Below are 19,315 nucleotides of genomic sequence, written 5' to 3' on the forward strand. Positions count from 1 at the left end.
GCCAAAATCTCTAAATTAGGTTCTTCATAAAGCAACCCCAAAGCCAGAAAAAACGCATCTACATTTAATAACGCAGGATCCCCTGGCGACAATGCAAATGCCCAACTTTGTGGGTCACCCCGCAATAGAGAAATAACAATTTTAACCTGTTGTGCAGGATCACCAGCAGAGTGAGATTTCAGAGACAAAAACAATTTACAATTCTCTCTGAAATTCAAAAAACGGGATCTGTCTCCGGTAAAAAATTCAGGCATAGAGATCTTAGGTTCAGACATTGGAGCACGTATAACAAAATCTTGTAAGTTCTGGACCTTTGTAGCCAGGTTATTCAGACCTGCAACCAAACTCTGTGGATCCATGATTCAAACAGGTGTAACCAAAGCCATTCAAAGATTAAGAGGAGAGGAAAAAAAAAAAAAAAGGCTGAAGACTGCAGTTTAAGCAAGAAGTACAAATAAGCACTAAGGTGCACTTTCCAAACACAGAAGGAAAAAAAAAAACCTTTTCATATCCTTTCCTGCTTTAGTGCATAGTTTTAACACATGTGGCCGGCCAAACTGTTATGATTTTCCCAATGGCAGGGAAATCAAAAATAACAAACGGACTAGCTCTCGGGTGATGGAAACTAAAGTGACCGTGACCTGAACCTGACACAACACTGGAAGTAGCCGGGGAGTGTTTCCTACGATGCCCTAGACACCACGCGCCAGCCGGAGATCTAACTACCCCTATCAGAGGAATATACAGGCCTGCCTTACCTCCAGAGATGAACCCCAAAAGGAGATAGCAGGCCCCCACAAATATTGACGGTGAGTCAAGAGGAAAAGACATACGTAGGATGAACAGCAGATTTAGCACAGTGAGGTCCGCTTACTAGATAGCAGAAGTACAGGAAAGAGTTACTTCACGGTCAACTTCAAAACACAACTCAAAAACACCATCCTGAAATTACTTTAAAACTCCAGTGACAACTCATGCCACTGGAGTGGCAATTTCAGTCCACGAGAGCTTCCAGCTGCAGAGAGTCACATTGCAGATAGCTGGACAAAAAATAACATTAACAAGGAACAAAATTCAACTTAGCTGAACTGGAACTTGAGGCAGGAGAATGCAACAGAATGCTACTGATACATTGTTGGCCGGCATCGGACCAGCAGCCAAGCAGCCTTAAATAGGAAACTCCCCTAATGGGTGTCAACAGGTGATCAAGGATAGAAGAAGGCAAATAAGTGGCAATACCATAAAACACCACCGGGTGAGCCCACAAACAGAATTCACAACAGTCCCCCCTATGTTTTTGAACCAACCTGGCAAAACTCACAGGTGCGGGCTGCTATTCTCAGGCTGGTAAAGGGCCATGGATATGGGCACCCACAGCCTAAAAACAGCAGCCCGCAGCTGCCCAGAAAAGGCGCATCTATTAGATGTGTCAATTCTGGAACTTTGCCCAGTTCCTCCCACTTGACCTGTAGCGGTGGCAAGTGGGGTAGTGAGGGGTTAATGTTTCCTATTGTAAGGTGACATTAAGCCGGCTTAGTAATGGAGAGGTGTCAATAAGGGCACAGGATCAGTAACTAGCGGGTACGTCACTGAGTCTGTGCTCGCTGTTTCTCTTTATATGAAGATGGCTACTCTTAGTAAGCACCTGTTCACACTTGGATGTGACAGTCAGTCTTTTGATAAATGTGCAGATTGAATAGGAGCAGCAGAACTGAATAGCATAAATGATATCTTGAGATGTGTTTATACACAGGAAGAACAGGTGTATAAGCAATCGGTTATCTTGCGGCAGTCATTCACAGGAATAGAAGATTTCTGAATGTGGACAGAATAGCAACATCAGAGACAAATGTAATTAGGTACCTTGCTTGCAGAGACATAGATGTAAACAACACAATACCTTATAGCAGGCATGAAGGTATAACTTCTGGCATGACAAAATGGAACTTGAAAGCTTAGACGAGATTGTAACTTGAGGCTTGACACAGCAGACCTGAGAGAGCAATAGTAATGATATGCAGAGTGGCATTTACACATTTCTTCATCCGGGGACAAAGCACACAATTCTGGGTTCCCTGTCCCCTCTCAAAAAATTTATTAGAGATGTATTGATTAGAAAGTTGCCAAGCCCACGTAAATGAACATCACAATCACGTGTCTCATCAGACTGAAGTTGTCTGAGAATTGAACACTTCTCATCATGCTCATCTATTTTATCAGAAATGTCGTTGAGCTTTTTCCTCATATAAATCAAATTGTTCTCACACTTCCTTCAATCTGTTAGTTCTATCAATCAGTTCTTGCAATTCTACTAGTGATTGGAGAACTTCGGCAACTTCCAAAACATCAAATTCCACATTTTGCACATACTTGTTCACTTTGTGTAACCTGAGCATCACCGTTCTCTGTAATTGTGCCAGTAACACTGTTTGAAGTCTTCGCAGCTTGATGAGTGTACCGCTAGCTTCTGCTTGAGTTCCTGTATTTTGGGGTTTCATCAATTTCGAGATATCTTAGAGCATCTATGATGACAGTAGACATATAGAAGTCAAGTGATATGAATCACAAGGAATTGCTATTGTAACACCAAATCTGTAATTTTCCTTTAACATGTGATTTACTCTGAATGAGAAATAACAAATGCTTTTTTGCCAGTCACTGAGCAACACAGCGCAACCTGTAGAGATGGACGACGTAAATGTACTGCTCAATTTATTTAATGTATATGGATGTAAATTTAAAAAACAGTATTTTATATGGCCTTTTCAAAATAATACAGAAACAATTTATAAATATTTGGTTGATATTTCTTCTGTACATATGCCCATGTGACTGCTGCACCCTAGGTTATGGCCTAGATCAGCCTACAGGAATTGCTAAGAGAGTAATTAGACAGCTGACTGGAGCATAGTCTAGTGGAATCTGGGGCAACTCCTGCAAAAACATTTTTTATGAAGGTGGCATATTTCCTGAAAACTCAAGCAGCTAGAAGCTGCCTGCCTGAGTCGGTCTTAAAAGGCCTTGGATGATGACGTCAGAACTTAGTGTTTGTTTGAGTTATCATAGTAACTTGTGGCAGACTGGTATTGAGGAAGCCAGCCATAAATGAAGGAAGGAAAGCCTTTCGATGGAGCCTGTACAGAAGAGCAATGCCAGCGCAGGTGGAGAGGCACACTGTAGCTGCTTTGTCATCTCAGTCGCTGCTGCCAATTTCTAGGCAGAATCCAATAGTCAAGAGGAACTTGTCTTCGGCTGCCGCACGCTTCATCAATGGTTATCCCAAGTGTTAACAACCCACGCTATGTCCCTCACTGTACAGGATAATCATTAGGTAAGCCAGACAGCATGATATATAGGTAAAGAGACTATAACAGAACTCGTGAGATGTCATTTCAAAAAAAGTTTAACACAAAAGCAATAGAAGTAGTCAAATTGTATTGTATGTTTCTAGTTTTGCAGCATTGCTCTACAGATTTAAGAATGTCCTGTGCTTCATAATGTATTATTAGAATTAAGCATAATGCATATTATACATATTGATTTAATGTTATATATATGACTTATTTACATTACTTAAGTGAAAAGTAATTTTTTGTTTTTTGGGGGGCATATATTCTGTATTTTTTGGATAAGCAATAATTTGTTGACATTGAATTATCAAGATAATAGATCATAATGACAGTTAAGAAAGTAATTACATTCTTGAAAAGTTTTTTAAAATGGTCTTCTAAATATGTTTGCCTGCCCACTTACTTGCCGTAGGCAAGAACTACTTAATTTTTTCCCTTTTATTAATTCATTGTAGCCTGCAATACCAAAGTATGCAAAACTAACAGAACCTGAGTTTATGGATGAAACAATGGAGCGTTACATCATTCCAGAAGGAATTCGACCAGTCCTTAAGGAATTCAGAATAGAGGTAAACATGACATTATTACCAATAAATCTGTAAAGCAAACAATGTTTTAAATATAATCAATTTTGGTAATTGTGTTTCTATTCCTAATATACAGTTCAACTTTTCTTTCATTGTCTTTTTATAATTCTTTAGCCTAAAATATGGAGACAGTCAAAATGGATGGAGCATAGAAAAATTCTACCATTCATTAAAATTTTTGTCCCTGCACAAACAAAATACTTTCCTCAATATTGAAATTATAACACCAAGAAGGTAAAGTTGCACTTGGGCATCCACATCATCAAGATCTCCTGCTGGCAGCTCCTTTTAACAATTGCCGACCAATGATTTCCTAGATGTGATTGATGGGAGTCCAATCCAGAGATGCTGCAGGCCATGGTAGTATGATTAGGCCACACAAGCTTCTATCAGTAGCACAAGGAACATGCTTCCTAGTTTTGTTGTCCAAATTAAGGCAATTATTGTATCCAAGACATCAGTGGTACTCATCATTGAAAATAATAGACCTCTATTCCATCCATTATTGCTCCATTACAGCCTTTGGCCTCCATATGGAGATCATGTGGGCAACACCATGAAGAGGCCTTTACAAAACAACATCACACTGCTACTACTCTCAGGACTATGGTGTGGGATGGCATAATTTACTGTAGCCGGACCGCTATACTCACCATTCCAGACACATAACAGATTGGCGTTAGATTGATTTCGTAATGGAATCAATGGTATGACCATTTCTCAAAAATGTCCCAGGAGCCATTTTTCAACACAACAACGGCAGGCCGCAAGTTGCTTGTGCTACTGTAAGCAGCCTAATCATGCTACGATAGCCAGCATGGTCCTTAGAACTTCTTTCTACCTGAGCACATCTGGAACGCCATTGGTCAGCAATTGAAAAGTGAGTTGTCAGCAGTGGATCTTGATGATTTGAGTGCCTAAGTACATTTACTATGGCAAATCATTTCTCAGACAACTCTTAATAAACTCATATTCGATTCGATGCTGAATAAGTGAAGATGTATTGCGTAGCATTAACATGTTTATTGAACCTGTGAATTCCAAACTTTTCCTTCTTTGTAATGCAATTTCAATGTTGAGGAGTGTAATATAAGAAAGCAGCAGTGTTATTAAGGTACTGTATGGCGTGATTATTTCTGCACTGTATGATAGCATTATTTGGTATCCTATATAGAATGCACTTAGCATGTAGATAAGTTAGGCCATGGAAACAATGATTGAAGTATAGATTATATGCATGGACATTTTCAACACACTTGTATTTATCGTTTATTTGCGTGTTTTTATTTTTAGGTTCTTTTCTGGGGACTGCGAGATTTACGAAGGATAAACTTATTTGAAGTTGAGCAACCTCAGGTGCGGATTGAATGTGCTGGAAAAATAGTGGAATCTGAGGTTATACTGAGCTACAAAGAATTTCCCAATTTCACTGAACTTGTGAAATGCATCGATGTGGTGAGTAGTACAACACTGCCAGATTTTTTTTTCTATTCTCTGTTTTTTTTTGCAAGAGCATTGGCCATACATAAAATACCTGCACTGTTCCAATAGTTCATCTATATATATTTTAAGCATATTTAATTGGCCATTATGTTTGTAAGATAACATGGCATTTTTTGGATCTCTCAATTAGAACATTGAATATATGAACTGTGAGTACATTTTTGTACATACTGTATGTACTATAAGTAGAATCACAGAAGTACATTTATGAGGCTGACATGACAAATTGTAACAGAAAAAAATGTTGAATATTATCAATGCAATTACAGCAACTTCCAGAGCAAGCGTATCTCCATCCGCCTCTGAGTATCTTTGTAGTTGAAAAACGAGCATTTGGCCGCTCTGTTATGGTTGGATCTGCAGTGGTGTCTCATCTTATGAAGTTTGCACCAAAGGAATTGGAAGAGAAGAGTGAAGAAACAGAAGATAAGAGTAAGAATTACATTACAGTGAAAATCTAAAAATGTAGCCCTTTGCTATTTTTAATGTATTTGTCTTCAAAACCATCTATACAGTGCAGTCACAAAAATTCAACCCAAACTAAATTTATTAACAAAATTTACAAACAATATAAATACCTCAACATAACTAACATAATAAGTTGTTTCTTCAAATTCAACACAAAATTCCATTTTTACTCACTATTTATGCAATCTTGGTATGCAGCAAAACACCAGTTTCTGGCAGTGTTGTTGAGGTGTCTTTGTCTATTTCTTTTCAGCAATTGCACCCATTTCATTTTCCCTCAGGAATGAGTGCTACAAACTTCTTAAAATCCCACTAAAGATTTTCTATGGGATTCAAGACACTGTGAAGGCTTCTCCAAAATATTCCTGGATTCCTTCTGAAAACAAGTCTTGGTGGATTTTGAGGTGTTTTGGGGAAAATTATCATTATCAAGGTTCAATGATGTCCAAGCTTCAGCTTCTTCACATAAGCATGATGTTTTCTCCAAGGATTTCCGGATACTTTACTGAATCTATCTCTTCAGACACTGCAGGTTTACAGTGTAAGAGAAAGCAAAGCCGCCCCACTGCCATGCTTTACTTTAGGCAGGATGTTCTTTTCAGTATATGCTGCATTCTTACTTCTCCAGACATACCACTGACCCATAGGCCTGAAAAGTTTAAATTTTGTACATTGGTCCACATAACAGATTCCCAAATCATCTGTGACTCATTTATTTGGTTAAACATACTAGTTCCAATTTTCTTGGGCTTTTGGATAAGTAGAGATGTTTGGTATGCAAACTGAAACTTCACTCTCTGTTGTGACTGAAGCTTGCTTCAGGTCTTTTCCTGTGACTTCAGTATTTTTGACCATCTCCTCAGGAATCTGGTGGCAGCCGGTGATTACTTACTCTTTCTACCTCTTCTAGGTAGTATAGCCAGTGTTCTTTTAACTTTGATCTTATGAACTATGCTTCCAGTTGTATCTCTAGGAACATGCAATGCCTTTACTATCATTGCCTAGCTCTTTCTTTGTGGAAAACAATGTTCTAATCTCCTAACTTTGTGTAGCACTTTTGATCTAGACATATGCCTAACATGCAATCAAACATCACAGTTAACAAACCTCTAGCCAGGCCAGGTATTTGATGTGTTTTACATCAGGCACACCTGATGCAACTAATACAAATCTTGATTATGATACAACACCTTATTTGCAAATGTGTGCTCTTATGTGTTATCGTTTACAGCAGGAAGGGGAATATATTAAAAATATAATGTCATAGGGTTATCGCAACAGAGAGGAGCCAGAAGATCGCAGCATCTGATTGCTCCTACTCCTGCACTGAAAAGAAGCACTTCACCTTCCTTTTATTATTATTATTATTATTATTATTATTATTATTTATTTATATAGCACCATTAATTCCATGGTGCTGTACATGAGAAAGGGGTTACATACAGAGTTATAGATATCATTTACAGTAAACAGGTTTACAGTGACAGACTGGTACAGAGGGGAGAGGACCCTGTCCTTGCGGACTTACATTCTATGGGATAGTGGGGAAGAGACAGAAGGTAGGGGGTGAGGCGGCGGCGGCTCTGGCGGTGGTGAAGTGGCGGCTCGGTTATTGTAGGCTGTAGGTGCAGCGCCCCCACTGCCGCAGGGCCGAGGGATACCTGGTACCGGGCCTCTGAGTCTCTGCTCTGGGGTTGTCACGGTGGCTAGGCCCGGTCCGTGACCCTGCTGAGGGGCGCACAATAAAAGGTGGTGGTATGATGGTGCTGATGTTATGGTGCGGTGTAGTGCCGGTCACGGTCAATAACGAGGACACCAAGTTGCAGTCTCTTTACCTCTTTACTGAAGGCTTCTGAGTCTTCAATCCGGAATACGGTTAACAGGGCTGCGCAAGTCCGGCCGGTCCGATGGGACCTCCAGAGTTCCCTTTGCAGGTGGAAATCTGTGCCTACCTTCCTGCGCTTGTGTTGTGGTCCTCCCCTGCTGTGCTTACGGGATAGTACCCCACAACTGTTGTGTCTGTTTCTCGTGTTCCCTCACAACTCGATTCTCATGTTCTCCCTCTACGTCCCCCTGATCTTACGGATAGGATGCACCCGTATGACGGGGAGGCTCGGAGCTCTTCTGGGACTCCAGCATCGCCCCACTCCTGTTGTTACCCCCCTGAGTCTTCCTGGGTCTGGGTGAGACAGCCCGCCTGTAACTGACTGTCCTGCCGTAGGTTTAAAGTTTGGCTTGGAGCTCTATACTTCCTCGGCGTTCCGGCCACCGGTTATGCGCCTCAATAGGATGTTGCCTCGTCTTACAGCACGACTCCTACTGGTATTCTCCTTGTTGCGTTGATCTCGTTTCTCACTCAGCACAATATACCTCGCTTCTTGTCCTTTCTTGGGGTACCGACGCTATATCGTGCAGGCGCGGTCCCGTAACGTTCTTCTCTGTTTGCTAGGCCTCTGTCAGGATCCCACCCCTGACAGGGACCCCTCTGAGTTTCTCCCCGCAACACCCTCTGCCACAGGGTGCTGCCTGTTCAATTCCCAGTCAGCTTCTCCCTAACTTCCTGCCTAACCCCCAGTTTTACCAGACTGTGAGGAGTGGCCTAATAAATAGAACCCTTAGCTCCCCCTGGAGGCCAGACTGTGAAATGTATTGGTGTTTGTGATACCTGGTCAGATGAACTCCTTCAGTGCCATCAGACGTACCATAGCCCCCCTTAGCGGCGGAGCCACAGTACAGCAACGACCAGGACTCTGGGGCGCTGCACTCCCCCCCGGTTAAATCCTGTACTCTTGGACTGGGGAGAAAACAACAATACAAGTTAGCAAAAAGACATACAATTTTGAAAATGCAAGTACAAGTAAACTTTTTAACAGAGCTTCCCTTTATGGGAGGTGAGGACACTTGAACGTTACAAACATAGTTTAATACTTCAACTAACTTACTATAAATAACTTTTCTTACCCAACCGGGTATTCTACTCAGTGCAAAACTTGTGAACAATAATTTAACATTGCCTTTAAGGACGTACTTGCTAAATCCACTAAAGACCTTCTTATATCACATATAAGGCTAATTAACGTTTTTGCATTCTCCTACTTTACGTCTGCAGGACCGCCTGTCCTAACTGCTCCAGACCTACTGCCTCTCCTTTCTGTACAGGACCGCCCCTTTCCGCCCGGGCCTACTGTCCTTCCACTACCATACACAGTATAGAACATATCATTTTTCTTTCAGTTCGAGATCACTGAGCCATCTCTGTATGGCTCCTAGGAGGACTCACTAACTAACCCCGTACGGGTTCACTTCCTGTCCTCGTTCTTCTATCAACATCATTAAACATTTCTTACAATCAACCAGTTAGTTACATTTAACTTTTGCATATCAGCATCATTACTTTCTTTCAAAACATCATCATTCTTTAAGTGCCTTCGATGAACATCCCCTTTAAGAGGGGACCAAGTCTCTATGAGGTAGTGCAACTTCTCAAGCTGCAAGTCCGTTCGCAATAAGGACTCCGGTAATGTCTTCAAAACAGTATCTTCGCAAAGAGTCCTTTTCTTGTATAAAACCAGTAGAGAGCACCTTTAAGAAGGTGCAAACTATTTACAACATTAGTTTTTGAATCATTCACCGTCCATGATTCGGTAGTCTTTATAACATGGGTAAACAGGGAGCAAAAAGGAAAATAAAAAAACAAAAATAAAAGCAATAGGGATCCTGGGTAAACGAAGAGATCCCTTTAAGAATAACCCTAGTCGGATTTAAAGCAGCAAAAAGCAGGGAAACAAGCAGTTAACTATTTACATATCCATGGCATCGAGGTTTACTCTCGCTCTGGCGGCCGTAGCTCCGCATAGACCTCGCTCGGCAAGGTGATCGGCGAGATCGGGGCCTTTAAGAAGTGCTCCATACCCGGGGCCTGGTCCCCAGGTGTAAGGCGCTGGAGTCTATAGGTCCCAGGGAGAGGGGGTGCCGCAACGGGGCCTATCAGCAAGTCATCTGCTGGCGAGGCAGGGTCGTTCTTCATACCTGCTTCATATGCGGTCCCTCCGGTGCCGATCTGCTCCGTCTCCGCTGGGATCTGGAACGCTGGTTGCAGGGCCTTGCGCTGCGGCGTTGTCATCTCCGTTTGCAGCATCTCGCTTTTTGGCAGGGCATTGCTTTCTGGCTTTGGAGCACTGGAACTTCTTTCTTGCTCCAGACCAGATGAGGCTGCCGACAGATGTCTGGTGAGGCTCCCGATGATGGTCTTCTTCCACCCGGCCTCAGTGCTCAGCTGCGTCCGCAGGAGTTGGTGGATCAGCTCGTCCGCTCCGGTCTGCAGGAGGTCAACATCAGCGGTGGAGGCCTGGTTGCGGTGCCCCTCCGGGTAGCTGGGGGAGTCCTCTGCTCCTACCCCACGCTCCGACTCCGGGTGGCTCGCCATGGCGTCCTCCATGTCGCTGACTCCTTCTTCCTGGTCCTTTTCGCGCTCTCTCCTCCGTGGGCGGTTTCGTTTTCTTTGTCTCTGCCCACCATTGAGGATCAGGAGGCGGATCTCGGCTGCTGACGGACACGTCCTCAAGGGGCCGAAATATTTAGACTGGGCGGCCATTGTCTTTCACGCTCTTCAGCTTGTTCACGCCCACTTCCACGCCCTTCTTCGTCTCCTGCGCTCTCCTTAGCGATGTAATGGCGGCGGTTTTGGCGGGAACTTTTGGCGGCAAGTGGCAATTCACAGTCTTTGCAATAAGTCACAGTCCAAGCACAATAAATCACAGTTCCAAGGCACACATGACCTGATTCTTCAGGCTTAAGTAGATCCTGTTCGTGACGCCAAAATTGCAGCGCCCCCACTGCCGCAGGGCCGAGGGGTACCCGGTACCGGGCCTCTGAGTCTCTGCTCTGGGGTTGTCACGGTGGCTAGGCCCGGTCCGTGACCCTGCTGAGGGGCGCACAATAAAAGGTGGTGGTATGATGGTGCTGATGTTATGGTGCGGTGTAGTGCCGGTCGCGGTCAATAACGAGGACACCAAGTTGCAGTCTCTTTACCTCTTTACTGAAGGCTTCTGAGTCCTCAATCCGGAATACGGTTAACAGGGCTGCGCAAGTCCGGCCGGCCCGATGGCACCTCCAGAGTTCCCTTTGCAGGTGGAAATCTGTGCCTACCTTCCTGCGCTTGTGTTGTGGTCCTCCCCTGCTGTGCTTACGGGATAGTACCCCACAACTGTTGTGTCTGTTTCTCGTGTTCCCTCACAACTCGATTCTCATGTTCTCCCTCTACGTCCCCCTGATCTTACGAATAGGACGCACCCGTATGACGGGGAGGCTCGGAGCTCTTCCGGGACTCCAGCGTCGCCCCACTCCTGTTGTTACCCCCCTGAGTCTTCCTGGGTCTGGGTGAGACAGCCCACCTGTAACTGACTGTCCTGCCGTAGGTTTGAAGATTGGTTTGGAGCTCTATACTTCCTCGGCGTTCCGGCCACCGGTTATGCGCCTCAATAGGATGTTGCCTCGTCTTACAGCACGACTCCTACTGGTATTCTCCTTGTTGCGTTGATCTCGTTTCTCACTCAGCACAATATACCTCGCTTCTTGTCCTTTCTTGGGGTACCGCCGCTATATCGTGCAGGCGCGGTCCCGTAACGTTCTTCTCTGTTTGCTAGGCCTCTGTCAGGATCCCACCCCTGACAGGGACCCCTCTGAGTCTCTCCCCACAACACCCTCTGCCACAGGGTGCTGCCTGTTCAATTCCCAGTCAGCTTCTCCCTAACTTCCTGCCTAACCCCCAGTTTTACCAGACTGTGAGGAGTGGCCTAATAAATAGAACCCTTAGCTCCCCCTGGAGGCCAGACTGTGAAATGTATTGGTGTTTGTGATACCTGGTCAGATGAACTCCTTCAGTGCCATCAGACGTACCATAGCCCCCCTTAGGGCTCATTTCCACATGCGAGGCACACGTCCGTATCTCGCATGTGGAAACCAAGCTGTGGAGCCGGCACTGAGGAGCGGAGCGTGCGGCCGCATAGGAACACATGGAGCTGCACAGCTCCGCTCCAAAGTGCCGGCGCCAGAGCTTGGTTTCCACATGCGAGATACGGATGTGTGCCTCGCATGTGGAAATGAGCCCTTAGCGGTGGAGCCACAGTACTGCAATGACCAGGACTCTGGGGCGCTGCATAGGCTTTCCTGAAGAGATGGGTTTTCAAGTTCCGTCTGATGGATCCGAGGGTGGTGGATAATCGGACGTGTTGAGGCATGGAATTCCAGAGGATGGGGGATATTTGGGAGAAATCTTGGTGGCTGTTGTGTGAGGACCGAATAAGTGTGGAGGAGAGTAGGAGGTCTTGGGATGAACGAAGATTATGTGAGGGAAGATAGTGGGAGATTAGTTCAGAGATATAGGGAGGGGACAGGTTGTGGATGGCTTTGTAGATCAGTGTTAGTAGTTTGAACTGGATTCGTTGGGGGATTGGGAGCCAGTGGAGGGATTTGCAGAGGGGAGAAGCAGGGGAGTAGCGAGGAGAGAGGTGGATTAGGTGGGCAGCAGAGTTGAGGACAGACTGGAGTGGTGCAAGAGAGTTAGCGGGGAGGCCACAGAGGAGGGTGTTGCAGTAATCAAGGCGGGAGATGATGAGAGCATGCACAAGAGTTTTGGTAGATTGTGGACTGAGGAAGGAACGGATTCTGGCAATATTTTTGAGTTGGAGGCGACAGGAGGTGGCAAGAGCTTGGACGTGAGGTTTGAAGGACAGGGCTGAGTCAAGAGTTACTCCGAGGCAGCGGATTTCAGTAGCGGGAGAGAGCGTGATGCCGTTCTCCATAATAGATAGATTGGGTAGGGGGGATACGTGAGGTGGGGGAAAGATGATGAATTCGGTTTTGTCTACATTGAGTTTTAGGAAACGAGAGGTGAAGAAGGAGGATATGGCTGACAGACACTTCGGGATTCTGGACAGCAGGGAGGTGACATCTGGGCCAGAGAGGTGTTTATTTATTTTGGCAGAACAGGGGTTAATCGGCCAAGTTGGAAGCTCAGTTAGCCACTCTTATCCCCTATATAATCTGAGTCTTGATTCAAACACATGTCAGAGCTAGATTATGCTACATGGAGAGGTGTTTTTGGTGTTTATGTGAGGAGTTATCTGTGACTGTTGCATGGTGATAAATCCCTTCCCTCCTCTTATTTAGGTTTTTCGCCATTTTCCATCCCCCGTGTATTCCTCTGTTATATGTGAGTGAATATTTGTATGCCTGATATTTTCAGTTACCCCTTGTTCATGTTGCCTTGTTCATTGGGTTGGTATACTGCGGTGCACAGTAGCGCTCCTCTTCCCTGGGTGGAGGAAAGGAACAGACGGAGGGCTGATTCAGGAGATAAGGCAAGGGTGGCAGATCCAACATCTTCTCCTTCAGAAATATCTCGGGGAATACGGCAAGCTAGGGTGCCCCCTAGTGTTAGGGATAGAGAAGAAGCCCCTGGTCCTGCATCACCCAATAGTGGAGTTGTGACATACAGCTCTGGCAAAAATTAAGAGACCACCACATCAAAACCCTGTCATGGGCAGCCCAATCTCCAGACCTGAACCTCATTGAAAATCTCTGGAATGTAATCAAGAGGTTGATGGATAGTCAAAAGCCATCAAACAAAGAAGAACTGCTTAATTTTTTGCACTAGAAGCAGTGTGAGGGTCTGTGCACATGTTGCGGATTTGGCTGCGGATCCGCAGTGGATTGCCCTGCGGATTCGCAGCAGTTTTCCAAGCATTGTACAGTACCATGTAAACCTATGGAAAACCAAATCCGTAGTGCCCATGCTGCGGAAAATTCAGCGCGGAAACTCTGAGGTTTATTTTCCTCAGCATGTCAATTCTTTGAGCGGATTCCGCAGTGTTTTACACCTGCTCCTCAATAGAAATCTGCAGGTGTAAAAACGCATGTAAAATCCGCACAAAAAAAGCAGGAAATCTGCGGTAAATCTGCGGGTGAAACACAGGTAAAACGCAGTGTGTTTTACCTGCGGATTATTCAAAAACGTTGCGGAAAAATCCGCACACAAATCCACAACGTTGGCACATAGCCTGAAAGGTTGGTGGAAAGCATGCCAAGACGCATTAAAGCTGTGATTGAAAATCATGGTTTTTCCACAAAATATTGATTTCTGAACTCTTCCCGAGTTAAAACATTAGTATTGTTGTTTCTAAATGATTATGAACTTGTTTTCTTTGCATTATTTGAGGTCTGAAAGCACTGCTTTTTGTAATTTTGACCTCCTTTTCAGAAAAAAATACACAATTTATTGCTTGGAACTTCGGAGACATGTTGTCAGAAGTTTATAGAATAAATGAACAATTTACATTTTACTCAAAAATATACCTATAAAGAGAAAAATCAGACAAACTGAACATTTTGCAGTGGTCTCTTAATTTTTTCCCCAGAGCTGTATAACTAATATAAGAAGCCACTTGCTCCTTTAGTTGTTTTGAGCTATCTACATTTTTCTTGACTGGCTTATTGCAAATAGCAGAAATTGTGCCCAAAAATCTGATTTGCAATAAATTTGAATATTTTGATTGCGACTGTACATCATAGTATCTGTAACTTACCACAGGTTTAATTCAAAGCTGCAGCAACATAAAGATAGATTAGAAACTTTAAATTTTCCAAATATAGATTTAGACCCAAGTAAGTTCATAAAGAAACATGGCTGGACTACATTGCTTTTAATAAATCTGAAACAATGGATTTTATATTTTTGCAGAGAAGAAAGTCTTTCATCGGTTGAATTCTCAGCCATCAGTAATCAATGTGGAGCAGGAGGAAAGGGATGGAAAGTTCAATCCTCTTAACCTAGTAAAGGTATTGTACGACCAATAGATTATAATATAATTTTACATAAAAATGCATCAGAGAAGTATAATAATAATAAATACTATATAGCATTTTACAAATGGAAGGTAATACACAAGTAAATAAGTAATAAATATTTTAAATAATTTCATTCTGAAATATAGTCATGGATGAATTCAATCAAAATCTATGTACTAAACCTTTTCAGACACGACTATTTTTTATTCCATTTTTTTTTCTTTGCCTTCCAAGGGCCATAAGTTTGTTATTTTTCACTTAACATAGCTGTTAAAGGACCATTTCAGTGGGTTTTTTTTTTTTAGTGCCGCAGTGGTGCTACTAAACTAAGGTCCTTGCCCCCTGTCTTATACTCACCCTCTGGCGTCTACTCTTCACCTTTTTTTTGAGCCGTTCCGGTTCTGTGGCGCCATCTTGTAGCCACTCATTCTGACTGGCTGGAAGTCAGAAGCTACCTCACAACCTCTCAATGCAAGTCTTTGACAGCCTGAACGAGGCCAGAACGAGGCTCTCATAGACATGTATGGAGTTGTGACCTCCAGCTCACTCGATAAAACATCCGACAGGTGAAGGTGGTGGCAGGCAAGTGTCAGATTAGGTGCAGGGACCTTGCATAAGATGCACCATTCCAGCACTGCAATTAAAAAAAAAGAAAACTTGTTTTCAGATGTGAATTATGCAATTAACTTTACCACTAATTCCAAACGGGGTGAAACTGAAAAAAAAACAACACCAACTTTACGGTTAGAGTTTTCTTTACACGACATTCACTTTGTGGTAAAAATTACCTGGAAACTTAGTTCTAGGGTTCTATATTAACTTTAGTACTACTAAATTGATATAGTTTTTTTTTTTGCTACTTAAAAAAACTTGTCTTCAGTTACCATATTTTGGGAACCATAACTTTATTTTTTGGGTCATTAGCATTGTACAAGGGCTTGTTTTTGCGGAATGAGCTGTATTTTTTATTGGTACCATTTTGGGGTCAATACAACTGATCTAATCTTTTTTTATTTCATTTTTTGTGGCAGTGATGTGAACTAAAAACAGGAATTCTGCCATTATTTTTTTGTTTTTTTATATTGGTAAACTGAAAATATCCAATAAAGCCAAGGTACAGATTCGACTTCATAGGCGTAGTAACATGGCTGCCACTGGGACCTTCATTAGACCCCGGCTGTCATAACAAAACATCAGCGTCCGAAATCACATTACTGAGGACACAACTGCCCTCCATTCTTACCTCTTAAATGTTTCAGCAATTATTCTCAGGTGCAGGTAACCCACTTTATGTGGAGCTTGTCGCCAAAGGGTTAATTCAACAAATAGAGCTTTAGGGACATGGTCTAGTTTTTCATTATCTCATTATAAGTGCATTATGTAATTTATGCTAATTTCTATCTCCATGTTTCAGGAACCTTTCAAGAGCTTAGGAAAAACAGTTACCAAAGATGAAGAGCTAGAAGAAGAGCGACCGGATCCTGAAGAGCTGGACTGGTGGTCTAAATACTATGAATCTCTAAGGGACATGGAAGATCATGTATGTGCCAATTGCTTCTTCATAGAAGTAATAGGAAAAAGTTACAGAAAGCTAAAATATTAAGATCTTTATCCTTCCTGAGCCTAGCCCTGTGTCTCCGCCACTGCCCCAATCTATGCCGTTTGGCTGCAGTGGTAATGTCACGTCGGCATCACTGCCACCAATCACTGAACTCAGCAGTTCTGGAGAATCCTTAATAAGTGAACACTTTTTTTTCTTGGAGCGAAATGCATCTAGTAACCTATGTCCAGCTTATTGCATAGAGGGATACTACTACTATATATACATCTATTGTTTTATTGTAGATGGATGCAGCTGACGAAGATGATGAAGGTGAAAATGAAGAAGGTGGAGGTATGAAACCCATGAAATTAGTGTTCTTTTCACAAAGTGATGCACTGAGTCATGTACATTCGATGTGCTGAACGAAGCTCCGTTTTATACCATTTTTTGAACCGATCATAAAGGATAATTTGAAGGTCTTTTAGGATTATAGACATAAAACGCATTAATATTGTCAGACGTAAAGTTGTTCATTTCCTTTTCAAATGTTGTTATCATATCTAGGTTCGTACTGATGGGATGGTCAATGAATTATGTAATTACACAATATCTTACATATTGTTATATGCATCTTGCATTTAGATGGAATGAATATCCACTCTATAGATGCTGCAGGCGAGGAAGAAGTAGTGGAAGTGGAAATTGTGAAACCAAAAAGGAAACCCATTTCCACTTTGAAGGTATGCTTGGGTTATATGGTCTTATATAGTGGAAGGAAACGTTGAAATGTCGCTGAGCTCAAACTGGCAAGGTGAATACTGGGGGTGCCTTTTACTCTTCTGGCATGTTAGATTTCCTGGTTGGATTGAGGTGGAATGTATCCCTGATATAACATGACAATACTTAAATGGAATCTGTCAGCAGGTTTTGCTGTGGATTCTAACAGCAGCATAATGTGGAGACAGACAGCCTAATTTCAGCAATGTGTCACTTACTGGGCTGCTTGGTGCAGTTTTGATAAAATCACTGTTTTGTCTGATGTGGATGTAGTATTAAGACTTCTGGCCATGTGTAACCCCGCTCGCACTCCTGCCTGGCAGCTTCCTGTGTACATGTGTACTGTGTGCAAGCTGCAAATCAGTGGTGTGGGGCGGGATTATACAAATTACCCTGACTAGCCAGCACATGAGATCTAGTCCTGCAGTTTAATCTCCTGCTGATAAATCACTAATTGTATTGAAATTACAGCCCACAGCCCAGCAAGTGACACATCCCTGGAATCAGGATCTCTGCCTCAACATTATGCTGCTCTCAGCTTTAAATAACAAAAACCTGGTGACAGATTCACTTTAAAGTGGTTTTAACCCACTATTTTTGTTTACAAAAGCACGCAAGATGGTTTGATAAAAAGCAAACCCAGTTTACCTGTTCCAGCTGCTTTTCTCCAAGTGCATTATTCTCTGATTGGTCTCTTTGCTTCCTCCTCTGGCTAGGATGGGCATGAGTCAACAACACCAGCCAAATACTGACTGCAGCAGTGACAAATATGTATCCGTTTGTCACATGCCCATGTAGCCAAAGCAGGATGTACAGTTCAGGTTCTATAGACAAGTAGGGAAACAGAAACAATCGGGCTACTTGCACAGTGAACAAGTCTGTAGGAACATGTTCACACACCACCAAGAAACTTGAAGACACAAAAAAGCACAGTAAGACCAAAAGCACTATGTTGCAAAAAAATCACAGTGATAAGCAAGTGCTAGTAAAAAGATGGAAAAAACAAGGTATTTGGTTGATACGTTTTTGCAAAAAATGTATACTAAGCTGCTCCACCAAATGTCAAGGTATACTCATATAGAGAAGTCCTAACTGATGTATGCAATCCCTGTCTGATGTATTTAAAAACCTGATCATCTGTATATTACCTGTATAAGCAGGGTTCAGAGAGGAAATGTCCATGTGGACACGTTGAATGGAACAGCTTTTGTGCAAATGGCCCACAAGGAGTGGTGGATAACTCCCCAGTCTTGTAGCACAAGAGAACAATTATGGAAACAAAAACACATGGGCTACTTGCACAGTGAACAAGTCTGTAGGAACATGTTCACACACCACCAAGAAACTTGAAGTCACAAAAAATCACAGTAAGACCAAAAACACTCTGTTGCAAAAAAAATCACAGTAATAAGCAAGTGCTAGTAAAGCTAGTACAGGTAATATACAGATTTTCAGTTTGCAAAAAACGTATCAACCAAATACCCTGTTTTTTCCATCTTTTTACTAGCACTTGTGTTATGGTTCTCAATGGCAAGAGAACATAGCCCAGCATACATAGGAACTAGCTCTTGGAAGGATGGAAACTTAAACTGACCATGAACTAAACCTGCCGCACAACTAACAGTAGCCGGGTAGCGTAGCCTGCGTTTTATCCCTAGACGCCCAGCGCCGGCCGGAGGACTAACTAATCCTGGCAGAGGAAAATATAGTCCTGGCTCACCTCTAGAGAAATTTCCCCGAAAGGCAGACAGAGGCCCCCACATATATTGGCGGTGATTTAAGATGAAAATGACAAACGTAGTATGAAAATAGGTTTAGCAAAATCGAGGTCCGCTTACTAGATAGCAGGAAGACAGAAAGGGTACTTTCATGGTCAGCTGAAAACCCTATCAATACACCATCCTGAAATTACTTTAAGACTCTAGTATTAACTCATAACATCAGAGTGGCAATTTCAGATCACAAGAGCTTTCCAGACACAGAAACGAAACTGCAGCTGTGAACTGGAACAAAATGCAAAAAACAAACAAGGACAAAAGTCCGACTTAGCTGGAAGTTGTCTGGTAGCAGGAACATGCACAGAAAGGCTTCTGATTACAATGTTGACCGGCATGGAAGTGACAGAGGAGCAAGGTTAAATAGCGACTCCCACATCCTGATGGGAACAGGTGAACAGAGGGGATGATGCACACAAGTTCAATTCCACCAGTGGCCACCGGGGGAGCCCAAGATCCAATTTC

General features: G+C 43.0%; 1 protein-coding gene across 1 annotated transcript in view; it reads left to right on the plus strand.

Moving 5' to 3' along the window:
* Window positions 1-19,315, plus strand: part of LOC143765342 (fer-1-like protein 4) — a 301,433-nt gene that overhangs the window by 190,302 nt on the left and 91,816 nt on the right. The window contains exons 27-33 of the mRNA XM_077251904.1: window positions 3,806-3,919; window positions 5,231-5,392; window positions 5,710-5,872; window positions 14,649-14,746; window positions 16,170-16,295; window positions 16,601-16,649; window positions 16,941-17,038. Coding sequence (XP_077108019.1) covers window positions 3,806-3,919; window positions 5,231-5,392; window positions 5,710-5,872; window positions 14,649-14,746; window positions 16,170-16,295; window positions 16,601-16,649; window positions 16,941-17,038 — 810 coding nt within the window. The remainder of the gene's footprint in view (window positions 1-3,805; window positions 3,920-5,230; window positions 5,393-5,709; window positions 5,873-14,648; window positions 14,747-16,169; window positions 16,296-16,600; window positions 16,650-16,940; window positions 17,039-19,315) is intronic.

This window comes from Ranitomeya variabilis, chromosome 4 (genome assembly GCF_051348905.1).
Source record: "Ranitomeya variabilis isolate aRanVar5 chromosome 4, aRanVar5.hap1, whole genome shotgun sequence".
Classification (NCBI taxonomy): Eukaryota; Metazoa; Chordata; class Amphibia; order Anura; family Dendrobatidae; genus Ranitomeya; species Ranitomeya variabilis.